Below are 21,140 nucleotides of genomic sequence, written 5' to 3' on the forward strand. Positions count from 1 at the left end.
AACAAGCTGCCGAGGGTCTTTTACAAATGTGTACTCCTCAAAAGTAGCTGGAATCGTTCAGAAGAATCGGAACCAGAATAGTTCAATTCCTCGCGATTCCTCATTTCCCTGTTTCTGACAGGCATGCGATGTGACCTGCGGTAAAGGAGTGACGCGCATGAAATCCTGAAACCTGCCCACAGTTTGCGAACACACGGAGAGCGCGGAGACGGATAGTGAACGCGCTCATGATGAGAACAGCCCGTCCAATTATCCGTGTGCCCCCTTTGGACACTCCCTTCTCACTTCAGTGCTTACTCATCCACGAAATCCAGCGCTGGATTCCAAGATACTGCTCGCGTGGAGATTTAAAACTGGACAGAGGCATGATAGTCCAGAAGAGAAGACGGAGGGATGCCAGTGCGTTTGGTGCCAAGATTAACATCCAGTTTTTGTCTGTGTGCTCCTGAGAAGAACAGAAAGACAAGTCAAGTGGTCTAGCACTCAAGACAGCTGATGAGGAGCAGCAGGAAGAAGAAATCTGACAAAGTAGTAAGTGCGCAGTGTTTGTTTGCATAATTGAATTGTTTATCATGTGTTGCATAGTAGCCTAAATTTGGCATGATACTTAACCCATTCAGGCCTGACTTATGTTTGTGGGACATCAAAATATGGTCATGCTTTAATTATTTTCGAAATGTAACCATAATTGGTAACCGATCAAAATAATAATATTTTTTTTCTTTTTTGATAGTTCTTTCTTCATAAGGATAGGCATATATTCTGAACGGTAGTCAATTTGGATAATTATAGATATTTGTGCAAGAGAACGTTAATGCAATATCATTGTAGAATCGGTTCTAAAATCACGGTGTTTCCTAAAAATAAATAATACAATTATAAATATTAATAAAGTAGCTGGAATTCAGTATCATTGAAAGCAGATAAAGGTAAAATATAACTGTAAACACGTAAAACAGTGTAAGATCATTATTGCAATACACTTGCTACAATGGTGATGGCTATTGGATTGCATTCTGCAGGGTCTGAACCTGTAACCTTTCAGTGACCCGCTCAGATTATGTATCACAGCGCCACACCACCCACACAACTTTGACATGTTTCCAGATTTGTAGGAGGAATATTACTGCAATCAGTTTTGCAGTACAGCACTGCCTATCATAAAATAATAAATTCTTTAATGTGATATAATGACTTGTCTTACTAATATCACCTTTTAGGTTCAATGCGAAACAGTCCAAATATTATTTATGTTGTTTTAAGTTTGGAAATGGGAACAAAAACATTTTCAAAACACAAAAAAGAAGTGATTTAAATGGATCTGCATGTGTTAAAAAGAATGAATGGAAAAGAATGAAAAAGTGGACATGTTGCTGGAGCCCTCTGGGGCTTCATAACTAACAGATCATTAATAAGCGGGAAATCTGCAGCTCTAAATTAGTGCTAAAACTTGTGTTGCCTTGCATAACATACTTCCACACACTGCATACTGGATACTACCGAGGAGAACATTACGTTCACTATCACTGGTTTGCTAGAGAGGCTTTTCACACTTGGCTGGAACACTGCAGAAGTCAGGGGAAAAAGAAACAAATTAAATTCCTCATGGATGAAGGGCCAGTTTCACTTCTTCTATGATGTTCTTGTGTAAATGCTTGCAATTAGAAATAATCAGTCAAATGTTTGAACATATATCATGAACACAATGTTCCCAGTGTACAAACTCAAAATACTCAATGATTTTGATTCAGAATAATAACAAGCTATAAATGTACGTCCATAATCTAAATCATATTCATCACTGTTTTTAAACCCTGCAGCTGTCTGTGCTTTTAATAGCTGCTATTATTTATTAACGGCACCATGTAAAAAACATGAATGTGTTTTCATTCATGTACAAAGACATAGAAAAATAATATTAGAAATATCTGTAAACATAGCAGAACTCTTTAAATTGAAATACAGATAGTTAGAGAATTACTAAAGCTTCATCAGCAGTCATTTCTTTAAAATTACAGCTGTCTTTTATAACCCATCTCTTTCTCTCTCTCTCTCTTCTCGCTCTGCCTTGCCCTCTCTCTCTCTTTGTTCGCCCCAGTGGCTGCACCTGATCTTTTAGATCCTAAATCAGCCACACACAACACCAAACCACGGCTGTCGTTCTCCTCCAAGCCCATTGTATATAACACGGGGGATGATTGCGATACCATAACCACCGTAATGAAGTGGAAAACAGTAGTGGCAATCTTCCTGCTGGTTGTTCTGTATCTGATAATTGGAGCCACGGTGTTCAAAGCCCTGGAACAGCCCCAGGAGAGCTCTCAGAAGTACCTCATCATGCAAGAGAAAATTAACTTCCTTTCCAGGCATGCCTGTGTCAATGCCTCTGAGCTGGAGGACCTGGTCAAGGTACAAATTCCAATTATTTACCTGTGTGCTTGAAATGAAAATTCACAGTATCTGTTTGTATGGGTAAAAAATAGCCTTCTGGATATTGATTCAAAGCATATAGTGGTTTTGTCTGCAGGATGTTAGGAGAATAGACTAATCTTTGCCAAAATCAATAATGACAGCTCGGAAGTTGGCAGAAATGGTCTGTAGTCTGATTAATTGGAGCCAGAAAACACTAATTGGACATGAATTGTTCTGTGCATGTTGTTCTGTTTCTGAAGAATGATGCAGTCTCATTTCTTAAAAAGATTGTAATGCCGAAATCATAAACATTTCAGATCAATCTGATCTGTTTTGACTGTATTTTTGTAATATTCATAGGCTTAAAACTATATATACACGTGATCTGCTCTCCAAATTGAGGTTGCTGGCAGTCGGGTCTGTTATAATTTTCTTTTAAATTAGTTGTAGTGAGTTCACTTAACGCTATTTCACCTGTGTGGAAATTAAATCTGCTCTTGGCATTACATCACTAATTAGCAGTCTGTGGTATTTACCTTTGTGCAAGAAGTAGTTTGAATATAAAGTGACATTTTATAAGTGCAGAGTTTATCGTCTGCTGCAAAATGTACTAAATTGTTCTGGTAGCAATTTAAAGGTCTTGGATGATTGTGTGTCATTAGCTCGGTTTTCATCCACATGTTTTTATGTGAATCTTGACAAAAACAGAATGTTTTCAAGGTACAAACTCCAATTATTTACCTGTGTGCTTGAAATGAAAATTCACAGTATCTGTTTGTATGGGTAAAAAATAGCCGTCTGGATATTGATTCAAAGCATATAGTGGTTTTGTCTGCAGGATGTTAGGAGAATAGACTAATCTTTGCCAAAATCAATAATGACAGCTCGGAAGTTGGCAGAAATGGTCTGTAATCTGATTAATTGGAGCCAGAAAACACTAATTGGACATGAATTGTTCTGTGCATGTTGTTCTGTTTCTGAAGAATGATGCAGTCTCATTTCTTAAAAAGATTGTAATGCCGAAATCATAAACATTTCAGATCAATCTGATCTGTTTTGACTGTATTTTTGTAATATTCATAGGCTTAAAACTATATATACACGTGATCTGCTCTCCAAATTGAGGTTGCTGGCAGTCGGGTCTGTTATAATTTTCTTTTAAATTAGTTGTAGTGAGTTCACTTAACGCTATTTCACCTGTGTGGAAATTAAATCTGCTCTTGGCATTACATCACTAATTAGCAGTCTGTGGTATTTACCTTTGTGCAAGAAGTAGTTTGAATATAAAGTGACATTTTATAAGTGCAGAGTTTATCGTCTGCTGCAAAATGTACTAAATTGTTCTGGTAGCAATTTAAAGGTCTTGGATGATTGTGTGTCATTAGCTCGGTTTTCATCCACATGTTTTTATGTGAATCTTGACAAAAACAGAATGTTTTCAAATTTCAATCAAATTTCTTAAATGTGCATAAAATCATGAACACTTGGGATGGAAGTGCTGCTTTCTTCATAATATGTTTTTTTGACATGTAAATAAATAATAATTGTAATAATAAATAATAAATTAACATTTAATTTGCAACTTGGATGGAAGCTGCTTATTTATTTGATGTTATATTTGGAGAATATTTCTTTATATGATTTGCATACTTCTAGTGCAGTTGTAGGGTGTTGGGATGTGTTAAAGTAACATCCTACCATTCCTGCAGTTCTCTGACAGCCCATAATTCTACCTTTTCCAACTCCTCCCCATTTTCTAGCACCCCTCCCCCTTGCTCTTACAATAAATTACATCCCAACACACTGCATTCACCTACTTCCCATCTCTTGATTATTGGTGTTACAACACTCACATTCACACACCTCTGAACAAATGTTCATTCCTGCCAAGTTGCTTTGCTGCCAACAGTCCAAGTCCAGTGGTGATTGTGCCGACACTTGGAAGGTGTTCACAAACAGGAAAACCTCCCCATGGAATGAATGGCCTCTCTTTGTCTCTCACTTTTGGCTGAGCTCTCGTGCAGCCTGCTGGGAGCAGGAGGCGTTGGGGAGCAGATGGGATACGCTGAGGGGTCTTACAGCATCCCTGCTATACAGTATATAGGCCAGGAGAACCTGCACACTCATGTGCAGATGTTTTTGAAAGTGTTTACATTTCTCACGAACTGCTTAGTGAAAATGTGCCCAGTTTTATTTATTTATTTATTTTTTACTACAGATTTCTAGGCTGTGAGAATATGGCTGGAATATGGAATGAATATTACATTTCATTATTGCAACTTTATTATTCAGTTTTCAGTTTTCCATTATTTGGACATTATCTCATAATTGCAACTTTTTTATTTTAAAAAACATTTTATGTCATAATTGCAACTTTTATTTTTCAATTTTGCAATGGAATGTTCAAATAACGGTAAAGTGCATCTCATTATTGCAACTTTAAAATTCTTTGCAGTGCAGTTTTTCAATTATTTGGACATTACATCTTATTATTGCAACTTTATTTTTCATTTTTCAATTTTTCACAATTTGGTCATTACATTTTTGCAACTTTATTTTTCATGTAAAATTTTTCATTATTTGGTCATTACTTATCATAATCGCAAATGTATTTTTCAGTTTTGTTATCCAATTTACCATTATTTGAACATTAATTTTATTATAATTGCAACTTTATTATTATTATTATAATTTTTTTTTTTTTTTTACAATTTTCCATTATTTCAACATGCATCTTGTAATTGCAACTTTTTTTCAATTTTGCAGTATGATGTTCTGTTATTTGGACATTATATCACGCAATTGTGACGAGATGACCATAATACATTCTTGCATAGAAAATATGGAGTCGGTATGACATGGTAAGGGAGTAAATTATAACTTTTATATTTCTGGTTTCTATTCCTAAAAGTTCTTTTCTAGAAGTGTTATTTTCCCACATTTTTAGTTTAAGATTGTAGTGGTTTGTATAATTTTTGGAGATTATTCCTGACCTGTTTTCTCATCCACAGCAAGTGGTGTTTGCTATCCGGGCCGGGGTCAATCCCTCAGGTCACCCCTCCAATGAGAGCAGCATGTGGGACCTCAGCAGCTCTTTCTTCTTTGCAGGGACTGTCATCACCACTATAGGTGAGTAGCAGCTGGACTCATTATGAATTCTCTAATTGATTCTTTAATTGATTAGTGACATTTTGAACTTCATTGTCACTTCATTAAGGTGACAAAAGCAACTTGGTGAAACAAGTGGAAAGTAAAATGAATAGACCAGAAGAAGGGCTGCATAATTAAAAATATTTTCGATTATAGTTGCTGGAATTAATTAATCTTGAAATGTGTAAATTACAGCATTCCATTTAGGTGTGCTCCTGTAAGTCAGTCAGCTTGTTTTTAGTGTATAGGATCTTAATGTTTTAGAAAGAAGCCTCTTATGCTCACCAAGGCATTTATTTGGTCAAAAATACAAAAAAACAGTAATGTTGCGAAATATTCTTAAAATTTAAATGAACATTTTTTTTCTATTTTAATATATTTTAAGATGTAATTTATTCCTTTGATGGCAAAGCTGTATTTTCATCAATCATTACTCCAGTCTTCAGTGTCACACGATCCTTCAGAAATCGCTTTTTCTGATTTACTGATTTGGTGCTCAAAAACATTTCTGATAATTATCAATGTTTTTTTTTATTAATAAAAGTTCAAAAAGCATTTATTTTGAAATAGAAATATTTTGTAACATTCTAAATGCCTTTACTGTCATTTTTATCCATTTAATGCATTGTGACTGAATAAAATCATTAATTTCTTTCTTTCAAAAGCTTACTGACCCCAACTTTTTGAACGGCCTTTTTGTCAACGCTGTCCTGTGATTTATCAATAAAGTTGCTTAGAAACAGAAAAGTTATAGCGAAAATTTATTTGTGTTTTAAGTGATTAAAACCCACAGCTTCACTATTAGTAGATAGACGTTGCACAGAAGGGTCAGGACATTCACACATAGTCGCGCTCTCACTAATGCATTAATGTTACAGCACCAAACCCATCTAGCAAGCCTGTGACTACTTGTAGTGGTAGAGTGGTTAAGAAACCTGCTCGTTTCAAGCAAATGATTATGTAGATGTTTTAAGTATGTTTGCAAGTTGATTGTTTAGTCAGTTGAGATTGAAGCAAAATAGCTATAGTAAATATTATGTTTTCAGTAATAGTAACAAAGATAAGATAATTTGTTATTTGGTGGTATTTAAGTTCTTTAATACTAACTCTAGTGTAGTGATATCGCGAGAACAGAACGAGAATGAGATCGGCAGAGACGTGAGTGAGCATGTAGTTGAGAGTTGTTGATTAAAAGTTGATAAAGCATCAACAAAGTCCGATTATTGAGTCAGACAACACAACAGTGGTAATATCATGTCTTTTTCATTTTATAAGTGTTTGTATTTTTGAGGCAAACAAATACAAAAATGCCATAAATCCCTCCAAAACTCAAATGTGAGCAATATATGGCCATCAGAAGTTAAAGGGGGTGTCGCATCTTTGTCACTTTTATCCCCCCTGATTGACTTGGAGAAAGTTTTCTGTGATGGTGTTAGGGAACAGAGCAACTGGTGTGAATTCAGAATGAACTTGAGTCGATGATGTTTAGGATTGAGGATGCTGACTCACGGTCTGTTGAACCACACATAGTCACACTGTTTGCATGTATGCAGCTTCAGTGGTTACCAGCACAACAGACAATAAATGAGACACATCGTTACTCATTCGTTACTCAAATGAGACACACTTTTACTGTGCAAGACACATGGGCATAAAAATATTAGATATGACACGATCAGTGCTGGTTGATTTTTGGGAAACTTTTATCAGGCAGAGCAGCTATTTCATTAAAATCAATTGAGAGCTGAAAAAAAATGATTCAGATTTGGCCCACCGGCCACCACTTTGGGTTCTTATCTATGGTCTCTGACTTATTATCAATTATTACATGTTGTTTGTTTCTAGTTAAGGTCAGGAAATTAGATTTTATCTGAACAATGATGAGTTTGCCCACAGTATTGTTTGTATCAGGAGAAAACAGAAATACTGAAGCCATTAACACACGTTATACATTTTTACTGCTGAGAAGCTTAGGTCCTTATAGTTAATATGCTGGGACAAGTATATTTTTATCCAGCCATGAACATATGTGGATAAGTTTTACAAGAGAGACTATGTGTAAAGAAGACATTACAGTTATTCATCTCCATTGTGCCATGTGTAATTAAGGTTGTCTTACAGAGATCCAATTTTTATGGGTCTTTCAGGTTTTTTAAAATTTAATTAGATTTCAAAGAGGACAGATTGCATGAGGAGAGATTGAGCCCAGTTAATGAGCTTCAAGGAAAATGGAGACGTAATGGGATGGAGGCTCTTGCGGAAGTGCCCCCCACTGCTCTGCTTCTCTCAGGGTGGTTTTGTCCAGTGGCTTAGCTTTTTGCTCTTGTAATTGCTTAAATTCCTGCTGTGGTACAACCACAACTACTGGTATTCTCGCTGTCTCTAACTCTCCCATTTTAAACCTTTCTTGCAAAACAATGAATAGTCAAGTCAACTTTATTTCTATACTATGGAGACAGACCAGGTTCTGCTATAAAACAGCTCTGAAAGACAATAGGGTCATTATTTAGCGCAAGCCAGTTCCGTGTTTGTTCAGTTCAGCTTAATAATAGTGTGAAGTTCATAAATTTGAAACAAGTTCAATTCAGCTATAAGCATTTCTAACGCGTCCCAATCATAGTTTCCTAAAAACGTTTTTTTCAACCAGCACCAGCAGCTTGCAGTCTCACAGTTTTAAAGGAATATTTTAGTACAAATTAATCTAAATCTACAGAAGCTGTGGCATATTGTTGATTAACACAAAAAATTATTTTGACTCTCTCTCTCTCATTTTCTTTAAAAGATGCCAAAATCAAGGTGAGGCAGCTACAAAGGAAATAAATGGAGGCAATTTTTGAAGTATTTAGAAGCATAAATGTGAAGGTTATAATTTTATAAAAAACACTTGCATTAAATCTTCTGTTAAAACTTGTGTATTTTTAGAGTTGCAGCATTATGTTGTCATGGCAACAAAGTTGTAAAATTGCCACAAGTGCTGTTTGAGCTTAACTTGTACTGAAACCCAGAAAATCCCTTGAAGTGAACCCAAAGATTGAAGATTGATTTTTTTTTATTGAGTTTAAATCAAGAAAAAAGCCAATTTCATGGGTGAATCTGATAGCAAGTATAATTTACTGAACCTCACTGTTACCCAATCTGCATAATGCACTTATTCCTCCTGTTTTCATGAGGCCTGAATACATTTTAAAATGAATGCATTTGCACATGCAGCTGAAATTCATTCTAATTGCGTTCCATTCATCGCATTTACATTTCTGTAATGATTTTACCTGGTTGTCATGGCAACAAAGTTGTAAAATTGCCACAAGTGCTGTTTGAGCTTAACTTGTACTGAAACCCAGAAAATCCCTTGAAGTGAACCCAAAGATTGAAGATTGATTTTTTTTTTATTGAGTTTAAATCAAGAAAAAAGCCAATTTCATGGGTGAATCTGATAGCAAGTATAATTTACTGTTACCCAATCTGCATAATGCACTTATTCCTCCTGTTTTCATGAGGCCTGAATACATTTTAAAATGAATGCATTTGCACATGCAGCTGAAATTCATTCTAATTGCGTTCCATTCATCGCATTTACATTTCTGTAATGATTTTACCTGCTTTGCTCTTGTGCTATAGCTAAATTTAGGCGTTGAATAGTCTTCACTAGGAGACTCTCCATGTAGGCAGGATAATACAGCCCTAATATTTCCTGACAGATAAATAAGGCGTCCCAACATAAATTCCCATAGAGCTGTCTGCACGCTAAATTGAATAAAGATCTTTCGAATGCACTAGGGGAGTATGATTCAAACATTTATTATCTGTTTGACTCAACAAAATATCTTTCAAGCTTTTGAAGCATTGAAATAATATTTCAGAAATCAAAGTATTACCTATTTATTTTGGCAGATTATACCCACACATTATGCCTGGGATCATCAGTCTTGCTGACAGAATGACTTCTGTTTCCGCAGGCTTTGGAAACGTCTCTCCACACACAGAAGGAGGCAGGATCGTTTGCATTATCTATGCCCTGCTGGGGATCCCACTCTTTGGGTTCCTATTGGCTGGAGTGGGCGATCAGCTGGGAACCATATTTGGCAAAGGAATCGCCAAAGTGGAAAAGATGTTTGTGGTGAGTGTTTCATTAAATTTAGCTTAAATCATTTAGCAAAACTAGCGAAATTAGGATATTCATCATTAATGCGTTTTATAATCTACAATTTTAATCCATGTACAATATTTTACATATAAAATTTCAGAAATTTTGGAATAAATTAAAAACATTTTCAGTTATTTTTAACATGCTAATCTGAACGGTATAAATAGCTATTCAAGTTAAAACAATAGATTAGATCAGTTCTGTGAAATATTTATAAAAATGTTATGTGAATTTACCACTATGGCAAGTCAAAAGATTACATCTAAAGCAATATTAATATATCATTCATTTAGAAAAACAGTCTGTGCTCCTCAAATCCCTTTAATCAGAAATGTACTATATTGTCTCCACTGTGGAAAAGATGTTTGTGGTGAGTGTTTCATTAAATTTAGCTTAAATCATTTAGCAAAACTAGCGAAATTAGGATATTCATCATTAATGCGTTTTATAATCTACAATTTTAATCCATGTACAATGAAAAACATTTTCAGTTATTTTTAACATGCTAATCTGAACAGTATAAATAGCTATTCAAGTTAAAACAATAGATTAGATCAGTTCTGTGAAATATTTATAAAAATGTTATGTGAATTTACCACTATGGCAAGTCAAAAGATTACATCTAAAGCAATATTAATATATCATTCATTTAGAAAAACAGTCTGTGCTCCTCAAATCCCTTTAATCAGAAATGTACTATATTGTCTCCACTCAATAAATCTCCTGCGGCTCTAAAATAATGATTGTTTTGCAGAAAGGCTTGGTTCTGTGGTGCCGTCACATTTGATGATTCAATGTAATTACTTAAGTGCCTCTGGCGGCCATCTTGTTTACACTCGATGCACATACACACTTTTATTCTCTGCTGAGCTTTTGTGTTTTTGCGCCGGAACAATTTTGAACGTTGACGTGTGCGATGAAGAGCACATTACAGTGTTTTTCAATGCAGCATAGTGAATTATTTATTGCTGGTGCACTCGTTCTTTTGTATAACACATAGTAAACAATTCTTGAAGGCTGAAAGGAAAAATACATCATTTTCAGGGCAAGTGTTTATTTCTCAAACTCTACTAAACTGAGTGCAGCTTTCTGTCCTGTGTTGACACATTTCTACATTTTATGGCCTTTAGTTACATAATGAATGATCATTTATGCTAATGGTTGGTTGCAGCATTTGATTGGACAAAACTCTGTGTAGTGCAGCATGAGCCATCAGTTTTCTTTGTCCATTTTGTATGATCTATATTTCCTGTTCCTATTTTTTAAATGTTTATATCTGCTAATATATAATATATATAATATATATTAAGCTAATACTTAAGCCAGGTGGATTATTCAGCAGTGTATTTGGGTATTTTCGGGCAATTGGGCAATAACTTAATAATAATAATACTTTTAATACTTTTATTAAGCATGGACACATTCAGTTGATCATTGTGAAAGTAAACACATTTCTAATGATACAAAAGGTTTCTGTTTCAAATAAATACTGTTCTTTGAACTTTCTTTTCATCAAATTATCCTGAAAAAAAGTATCACAAAAATATTAAGCAGCACAACTCTGACACTGAAAATAAGCACCAAATCAGAGTATTAGAATTGTTTGTGATCATTTGAAGGGTTTCTCAAAGCTAAAACACAATGATTAAAGCCCATAAAACTCCCACTTTGATTTCATAGGGTATTTAAACTAGTTATAGGCTAATACTTAAGCCAGGCGGATTATTCAGCAGTGTATTTGGGTATTTTCGGGCAATTGGGCAATAACTTAATAATAATAATACTTTTAATACTTTTATTAAGCATGGACACATTCAGTTGATCATTGTGAAAGTAAACACATTTCTAATGATACAAAAGGTTTCTGTTTCAAATAAATACTGTTCTTTGAACTTTCTTTTCATCAAATTATCCTGAAAAAAAGTATCACAAAAATATTAAGCAGCACAACTCTGACACTGAAAATAAGCACCAAATCAGAGTATTAGAATTGTTTGTGATCATTTGATACAGTCATCTTTGCCATCACAGGAATAAATTACATTTTAAAATGTGTCAAAAAAACAACAACAACATTCTCATCACATCATTCTCCATAATATTGCTGTATTTTTAAAAATAAATGCAGCCCTGGTGAACATAAGAGATTTAATACAATCTTACCAACCCCATACTCTTGAACAGTAATGTCGTTCTGTTTTCTGTATTTCTCATGTGTGACAGTGTATACTAGATGTCAGACGTTGTATAAGAGTGAATGTTTTCAGACAGTGTCTGGTCGAGTATTGTGGATGTCTGTCAACAGTGATTATAATGAGCTTAAGCTAGCATTCTTACCTCCCTTCTCCTCTGTTTTTCCTCTCAGAAATGGAATGTGAGCCAAACTAAAATCCGTGTGACATCCACGTTCCTGTTCATCCTGTTTGGCTGCCTGCTGTTTGTGGCCCTTCCCGCCCTCATCTTCCAGCACATTGAAGGCTGGAGCACTCTGGAGTCCATCTACTTTGTTGTCATCACTTTAACCACTATTGGATTTGGAGACTTTGTGGCAGGTGAATGAAGTCACTACTTTGTTCCTTCAGTTTCAATTTCAAGGTCTTGTGTTCATTTTTGAAAGTGAATAAATGCCCAGAAAAACAACACGAACATGAAGTAGTCAAGTTTAGTCATGAGTTCAGTGGGTTGATATGGGTTCATTTATCTCATTCAGGAGGCTCTGAGATTGAGTATTTGGACTATTATAAGCCCATTGTGTGGTTCTGGATCCTGGTGGGTCTTGCCTACTTCGCTGCAGTTCTCAGTATGATTGGTGACTGGCTTCGGGTCATCTCCAAGAAGACCAAAGAGGAGGTATGTGCTTGCTGATATGCTTTAAGGCAATACTGGGGCAAGAACTGCACTTCTTTTCCACTGCGCAGCAAAAATCAAACCTTCAGAAATGGTTCCCTCTCAATACATGATTGTGAGTGTGAATGTGAATTGAATTAGTGAACCACAGGATGTTGAACTAGAAAATAAATTGGAAATTTTATTTGTCCAGCATAACAAAATGGTTAGAACTAACACATGAAAAAGAAAAAAAAAGAAAGAAATCTGATAATTTGAAGTTTAGGCCTATTAAATGTTAAAACTGATTATATATTTACCCATTTTATCCTCAGAAATCACCCAAACATTCAAATTTATTTCAGGTATGGTATCAGTTTCAGCAATATAGACAGCACTTGGTTTAGAAAAGAAATGAAGTGGTATCTTACATCCCTAAAGCTGACATCATGCCGTTTGCCTCCATTTGGAAAACTTTGGAGTGAATTTAATATTTTAAATATAATCAAATCTTTAAAAAAAAAAAGTGATTAATAATATAATAATAAATATATTTTATTCAATATAATTTCATACTTTTATAAATACTTTTATCATTTTAGAAATAATACAAACTTAATACTTTATATATGTCAAGGTTGCATTAAAAATCAATCAAACAGCGACAGTATAATGTTATAAAAATTTATATTCCAAACAAATACTGTTGTTTTGAACATTCTATTCATCAAAGAATCCTGAAAAAAAAGTATCAGTTTGTACAAAAAAAATTAAGCCGCACTTTTTTCAACTTTGATAATAAAAAGAAATACCAAATAAATGCAGTCTTGGTGAGCAAAAGATTTAAAAAAAATAATAAAAATTAAAAAAAAAAATCTTACCAACCCCCAAATTTTCAATGGCAGTGTAATTTATAGTGATTTATTATACAATTTAAAAACTGCACTTACAGCAGTTATATTAATTTCATGAATTTCATTTCCATTTTGATTCTATATGGAATGAAATCTCAGATTTAAATTTGGATAAAAATTCTGCATTCTGTCTGCAACCTAAATTCAAATTGAGGAATTAAATGTGGAAATTTAGGGCATTCCCAACTCAGACATAAATGCACCTTTTTCTGTACATATGAATGTTTGCCAAGAAGTTACATCACAAAGTTTTCCATCACAACTGTACCCCAACAAAATACTGAGCTGTATTTCTAAACAATATAAAAGAGGTATTTGACTTTTATTGCTTATTTTTGATTTCTATAAAGTTTATGTAGCAGCACTATTGTAAATTATTTATGAGGCCTGTATAAAATGTTCCAGGTCATGTCAGAGTTCATTATATGTTATTGTGGCTTTGTTTGCTATGTAGTAGTATTACCCACTATTATACTATTACCCACCCTCTTAAAATCCATTTTGTAGTTGTTTATCGACCCCCAGGACCACTAGGTAACTTCGTGGAAGAATTAGATGTGCTGCTCTCAAACTTTCCTGAGGATGGTACTCCCCTAGTTATGCTTGGAGACTTCAACATCCACCTAGATAAACCTCAGGCTGCAGACTTCCACACTCTGCTTGACTCTTTTGATCTCAAGCGAGTATTAACTACGGCTACTCACAAATCAGGCAACCAACTGGACCTTATTTACACACGACACTGCTCCACTGATCATGTGCTGGTTACTCCACTGCACACCTCGGATCACTTCCTCCTCACTCTTAACCTCAACATGGTTCCTGACACAACACATACCCCTACACATGTCACTTTTCGACGTAACCTACGCTCTCTCTCACCCTCCCGGCTATCGGCTATGGTTTCATCTTTGCTTCCTTCCCCTGAACAGTTATCATCTCTTGATGCTAACAGTGCTACTGATACTTTCTGCTCCACTCTTACATCTTGTTTAGACATCTGCCATATGTCTATTTTAGAGACATTTTGTTACACCTTTACTTAGTGATTATTTTGCCTTATGTCTGTTCTAGAGACATGTTACAGCTTTTTGATAAAGCTCTAATTGGTTTTCTTTTGGAAATGTTTCAAATTCACACTGAATGCATTTATGACTGTAAAGCATGTCTGTGTTTGTCAAAATCGTGATTAAAATCGAAATCACAAAATTGATCAAAGAAATCGCGATATGTTTTTTTGTACATATCGCACAGCCCTACTATGTAGTTCACAGTGTGTAAAGTTCCAGTGTGCCAGGAGCCAATCACTGCTCAGCGCTGTGTTTAGCTTTCATTTACTCCAGTGTATGAAGTGAATGGGCTTCAGCTTGGAGAATTATGTGCTTGAATTAGCTGGAATAGAAGCTTTGCTCTGTCTGAAACACATAATGAGACATTTTCTCCAGACCTCTTGTGCTTTTTTGATGAGAACATAAAAGTGCAATTGTCTGACATTCTATTCCAGTATCACAAAAGTCATAATTACTTTAATGTTTAGGAGTTGTGATTTGTCCCTTATAAGAACATGCAAGGAAAGTCTTTCACAAAAAAGGAGAATGTAGGCCTCAGTATGAAGCAGCAGAATACTGTAAATCTGAACCTGAAAATGTCTTACACTGAAGTCCATTATCACATCTCACCAGAAATAGAGGAGAAGGAAGTGCAGTGCAGGATTAATGTTAATGAAAGGTCTGAATGACCCAGTTCTGCTACCTGATTCTTATCCATAATACATCACCTTTCAGGGTCTCTTAAATGCTGTAAAGGTGCTGTGTAGTACACGCTCATATTTTCTTGTACATCAGGAATAAACTTCTCAAATTAGAACTTTTCCAGAGTCCTGTAGGGAGCAAACTTACCATCTAATGACCTCATTAGAGAGGAAAGCAGAGTAATACTTGTTTTTTTGTACTTGTTTACATGTATTTTTTCCTATTGCAACTACTGTTTTGAGAGGCATTGTTTCATAGTCCACCCATGCAAGTCGTCTTGATATTGTCAAGGCTCATATAGTGAACTATTTCTTCCTGAATAAATTACAGTGCTAGTTGGTAGTATAGTGCATCAGGAATATTTCAAGCACACAGCTGAGAACATTAAAGAGTTTTACAATGTATAATTTCTGTACGTTGTAGAGGTTTGGTAGGTAGGTATGAACATTACTGATTCTAAAATTGGAGTGCATTAGCAGATAGATGATTACACTGTACTGTACAAAGAGTGTATTATTCATCTAGGATGCTTTAAATTGATCTAAAATACTGTAAATGACATATATAATGTTACAAACGGCTTTTTCTATTTTTAGGGGCAGGTTAGGGTTAGGATTAAAAATGCTGTATTTATTCAAACTCTCATTCCAGCAAAAAAAAAATTTATAATAATAATAATAAAATACAGCTTGCCAGCTTATGCATTCAAACCGTTTATAAACATATTCAGCTGGTTTCATCTCAGCGATTCCCATAGTTCAGCGCTTCCAAAACGTGTTTGTGTTATGTGGCCATTTCTAAAACAAACATTTGACTTGAAAGTGTACAGCGACCTGCTAACACAAATGTACTAAATACTTCAGTTACTGAAAAAGACACAGTACTGCTGTTTCCACCCTTTGTTAGGCAGAACAATCATTTTCAACTATGATAATAATAATAATAAAGGGGTCTTGAGTACTACATGAGCACATTAGAATGATTTCTTAGGGATTATATAACAGGTTTCCTTGCAGATTCCCTTGACTGGACTAATGGCTGGAACCATCACAGCTATATAATTTAGTTTAAAATATCACGAAAATAGTAAACAGTTGTTTTAAACAGTAATAATACTTTGTAAAATCACAGTTTTGTTTTATTTTGATTTATTCAACATCTGTCTGTCTAAACAACAATATAAACAGTATACTATATATTACAATAAATGCACAAAAATTGGAAAGAATAAACACAAACACTATGACAGTTTACACAATATGCCAAACTATTGTACATGCATTTTGTGAACACCAGTAAAAGCCAGAGACAGTTAAAAGGAATTAGACACACTTAAAGGCACAATATGTAATTTTCGCCACTAGAGGGCGCGTATTCAAAATAAACAAAGAGGTAAGGCGTAGTTTGATGACGCCGTGACTGAGCATGGAATCATGGGAGTTGTCGTCTTCATCCCCACAGCCGATGCAATCCAACGGGACTCAGGCAGAAATCATGTTCATGGATGAGCTATTGATTTATTAACGTAGTAGAATGAAGCAGGGTGAGGCTGAAAGCCATCGAAGCGAAACACAAAACCGGAAATCAAGGGGTTATGACGTCATTGGCAGGCGACACAATGACACTATGGACACGGTCCGTGTCACTAGTTAAAATTGCTTATTTCTCTGGATTTAAACATTCTTCGAAACATTTGGGATGATGTAAGTAAGTACACAAGTCAGCAAAATATATAACACTGCTCTAATGGTTTTTGGATATTTTAATAAAAAAATCTTACATATTGTGCCTTTAAGTTGCACATGATAAGCCCAATAATAGCTATGGATTGGGATGAGGGGGTCCTAAAGATCCATATCATCTCTGCACATGGTGGATGAACTGTACAGTCTTATAGCAGTAGGCCTGAATTACTTTCTATAACACTCCCAGTTGCATTGAGGCTAAATCAGCCCACATGCTTCTCATTCCCTCGAGCTGAAACATTTTCACAGAAAACAGGTTTTTGAAGTTCTGATTTGCACCTCTTAAATGCTTCTAAACATGTGACACTTGACTGCGTTTGGTCCCACTGAACATTCCTTCTGTTCCAGGTGGGAGAGTTCCGCGCTCACGCTGCAGAATGGACAGCTAATGTGTCCGCGGAATTTAAAGAGACACGCCGCCGCCTGAGCGTGGACATTTACGACAAGTTTCAGCGGGCAGCGTACATCAAGCGCAAGCTGTCATCAGAGCTAGGCCAAAATCCAGGTCAGGACATGATGCCGTGCAAGAGGACCCTGTCTGTAAACTTCACAGATGAACTTGAGAAAGAAGGTCTCCCAACCTTGACCAAAAATGGCAGCCTGTACCTGAACGGTCTTACTCCGGACTGTCTCGATCACGGCGAGATATCCATCATTGAACATCTCAAATAAAGCTCAAGCTTCTCCTGCAGATGCTATAACCGAACAGGAAGATACATTTGTGTCTACAACTATGTTTGTTGACAAAGCTTTATCAGAAGCGTTCATATCTTTCCTGGATGTGTACTGATGTACTAGAATCAGTGAGAGGGTGACTTTATGCCTTGTGCCAGTCAAATTAATCTGTCTATACATTTTGTAGGAATTAAGATGTTTGATAAAGTCTGTATTCTTGAGCAAAACAAGACAGCTGCTTTTATTATCCAGTGAATCATATTTGTGCCTTAAAATCACCAGGAATAGACTTCCTAGAATCCAAACACTGGCAAACTTAATTGGTTTTTGGATGCGTATCCCAAACCCAGCATGTGTGAGCGTCGGTTCAAAAACTATTACAGGGTATCAGGCAAGAATGGCTGAGCGTTTATGATATTGACAGAGCTGTGACTGGTGCTTCACCAGTTTAGTTTATATCTTGTATTAGCACATGGATTTTTTTGTTTTTAAATCCACATACACGTTCTGTTCAAATGCAGCTGTGACCGAAAAGAAACAGTGTTGGAGTGGAAGCATCTCAGCTTGTTTCATTGCATAATTTTAGATGTGATGTGCACCGATAGCATGATTCTGTAAGCAAATGAAAGTTTTTTGATAGAATTGGTCATAATTGGAAATATGGTCAATACACAATCATTAATCTTTCATTGACTGCTGAATAAATAAAGTTGTGTGTTAATGCAATTTATAAACATATTTCTAGTATAAATCTTGTAACATTGTATGGCAGTTATATTTGCCTTAACCTGCACATGGTTTAAAGCGATAGCTCAACCAAAAATTACTTTCTGGCATCATTAACTCAACATTATGTTGTTCCAAACCAGTGTTATAATAGTTAACTAAAACTGAAACTAAAACTAAAACCATTAAAAACATTTTCAATTCTTGAAATAAAATAAATGTTAACTGAAATAAAATAAAATAATATATATATATATATATATATAGTTAACTTATTTTAACTATTTGACAGGCAGCATGTCACTTTAATTTAGTTTAATAGCATGTACTAAAATAACTCAAACTAAAACTGAAATAAAAATGAATTAAAATAAAACATTTTTGATCAGGGAACACATTCACTATTAACTAAGAGTTTTCCCTCATTAAACTCCTAATTTGCTGCTTATTGATAGTAAGTAAGGTAGTTGTTTGTAGTGGTTATGTTTAGGTAATGTGTAGAGTTAAGGGACCTAGAATATGGTCATGTAGAATAAGGCTTTAATATGTGCTTTATAAGTACTAATAAACAGCCAATATGCTAGTAATATGTATGCTAATAAGCAACTTGCTATAGTTAGAATAGTGTTCCCTAATATAACATGTTACCAAAACTACTGAAAATGACAAAAACACAAAAAAATTAGCAATCGTTAAAATTAAAATGGAAAATATAAAAATAAAAACTATAATAGTATCTCAATGATTCTAACATAACTAACGTTACATGACTTTCTTCAGTGTAACACAACAAATCATAATTCTGATCTGGATTTTTTTCAGTGAATTGTTTTAAGATTTAGTCACGAAAGTCTTATGGTTTAGAATGGCATTAGTGTGAATAAATGATGACAGAATTTGACTTTTAGATGAACGTTTCCTTTAAATTCACATACTTTAAAGCCAAATGTCACTTGATGACTGCGGAAGCTGATGAACAGAAGAATGGCCAAAGATAAGTGTGTTTTATCACCGCTTGAGATAAAGCTATGACTTTTCAGACTGTTCAGTTACAATTTATTTTGTCATAAGCAACTATTTTGTCAAATGTTTTAATAATAGCATATATTTGCCATTAAGTGATGCTTTGAGGACTAAATGTACAGGAGGAATGACCATGAATGTTCTGTCTAAAGCATGTAGGTTTTGTATCAATGCTAAGTGGATAATATACAATAATAATAGAGCCCAGACAAATAGCCTGCATATGCCAACCCTCAGTAGACTGACAGAGAAAAACTAAATCATCAGGTGCATAAAACCTTTTAGCTTTCTTTTTTTTTTAAATTGAAAAAGCTTTATTTTTGACACGTAAACTGAAACATTGCCTGTAGCATCTCCTCGTAGTGTATTATTAGGTTTACAATGATAAGTATGAATGGAAAGATTTTCAACACCAGCTAAACATCCAGTTCATTACACTTTTTCAATGTTGAAATGCGCTTTATTCAAACAAGATATATGCATTTCATTGTGATGATATTTTCTGGTTTAAGAATACTGAGAAACTGGAAAATCAAAAATATTTTTCACAATTTTCTTGCCTAGATTTTAACGCATTTGATTTGTCAGCTGATTGTCAGAGGAGCAGTGCCATACTAACTGTAATAACAGTATGTTCATCTTGCCTTTGCTGTCTTCACCACTTAAGATAAGATTTCTTGAAAACTGCTAAAAGTCTTGCTTGTTACGCTTGGATTGTTGTTGTTATGCTAATATCTTTGTATTTTTCAGCAGCATTTTTATGAGCATTTCCTGAGCATTGTGGTGTTTCTACAGTTTTACATCTTGGTGCTTTGCCTTTAAATAAGCAGAATAAACAAACCATATTCTTATTCTTCAGGTGATTGAGGGTGTTTTTCAAAATCAGTGTCTAGTAAAATTGGCACTTTTAGAAAATTATTTTGTTCCTGAATTGAAGACCTTTAGATCAGGTATTTGTGGGAAACTGGACTGGATCGGGTCCTTGTGGGAAAGAGCAATGCTAGCGTAAACAAGTGGCACACATACTCACTCACAGATCCTGATCTCGGTCGCTGATACAGTCGGAAGCTGATGGTAAATCTTGCCGTCATCAAGAACCAATCAGGACTCTGCACTTCAAGCATGAGCAGATATTATGTAAGCATGTCTGAGCGTCCAAAGAATACAAGAGCCACAGTGTGAAAGAACATTTCCACTCATTAAATCCTCCTGCTATGCCACTAGTTTGATCAGAGGACATCCTGAAAAAAAAAACACCAGACACAACCTGTGTACCTTGTCTGTAAACACACAACCTGTGTGAACTTGAACAACTCCAACTTTCAACACATCTGAGATTTACTGATCTTAATTATCTATCTATCTATCCATCCATCCGTCCGTCCGTCCGTCCGTCTGTTTTTGTTCTCATTTATAATTTAGATGCATGCAAAAAACTAAATGTCATAATATTTAATAAACACTGACTGTTCCCATAAAGTATGATATTTTAACATGCACATTTACAAAAAGCTGGTAAAATTAGAACTGTCTCAAAAGACAATTTGCTCCCAATATTCTTATATTATTTTAGAACATATAAAATAGTCTTTATTTCATGTAAATACAGAAATTGATGCATGTTTTAACAAAACAAACAAGGATTTACATTCCTTTTTGGCACTGGAAGGAAAGGGAAGCATGTAGATGAATTGCTGGCTTTCTACACAACGTTGTTCTCTCTACCTTTCTACCTTTTGTTAACCGGTCTGTTCTGCTGCTATTGTACTGTTCT

General features: G+C 35.0%; 1 protein-coding gene across 1 annotated transcript; it reads left to right on the plus strand.

Annotated features, from left to right (window-relative positions):
- The first annotated feature begins 269 nt into the window (after nucleotides 1-269).
- On the plus strand, nucleotides 270-17,910 carry LOC107733102 (potassium channel subfamily K member 2-like). The gene is made up of 7 exons (XM_016544594.1): nucleotides 270-531; nucleotides 2,099-2,409; nucleotides 5,424-5,541; nucleotides 9,519-9,679; nucleotides 12,072-12,258; nucleotides 12,417-12,556; nucleotides 17,291-17,910. Coding segments are annotated over exons 1-7 (1,242 nt in total). The 5' UTR covers nucleotides 270-530; the 3' UTR covers nucleotides 17,615-17,910.
- The last annotated feature ends 3,230 nt before the right edge of the window (nucleotides 17,911-21,140 follow it).

Source organism: Sinocyclocheilus rhinocerous, unplaced genomic scaffold (assembly GCF_001515625.1).
Source record: "Sinocyclocheilus rhinocerous isolate Xijiao unplaced genomic scaffold, SAMN03320098_v1.1 scaffold8, whole genome shotgun sequence".
NCBI classification, from domain to species: domain Eukaryota; kingdom Metazoa; phylum Chordata; class Actinopteri; order Cypriniformes; family Cyprinidae; genus Sinocyclocheilus; species Sinocyclocheilus rhinocerous.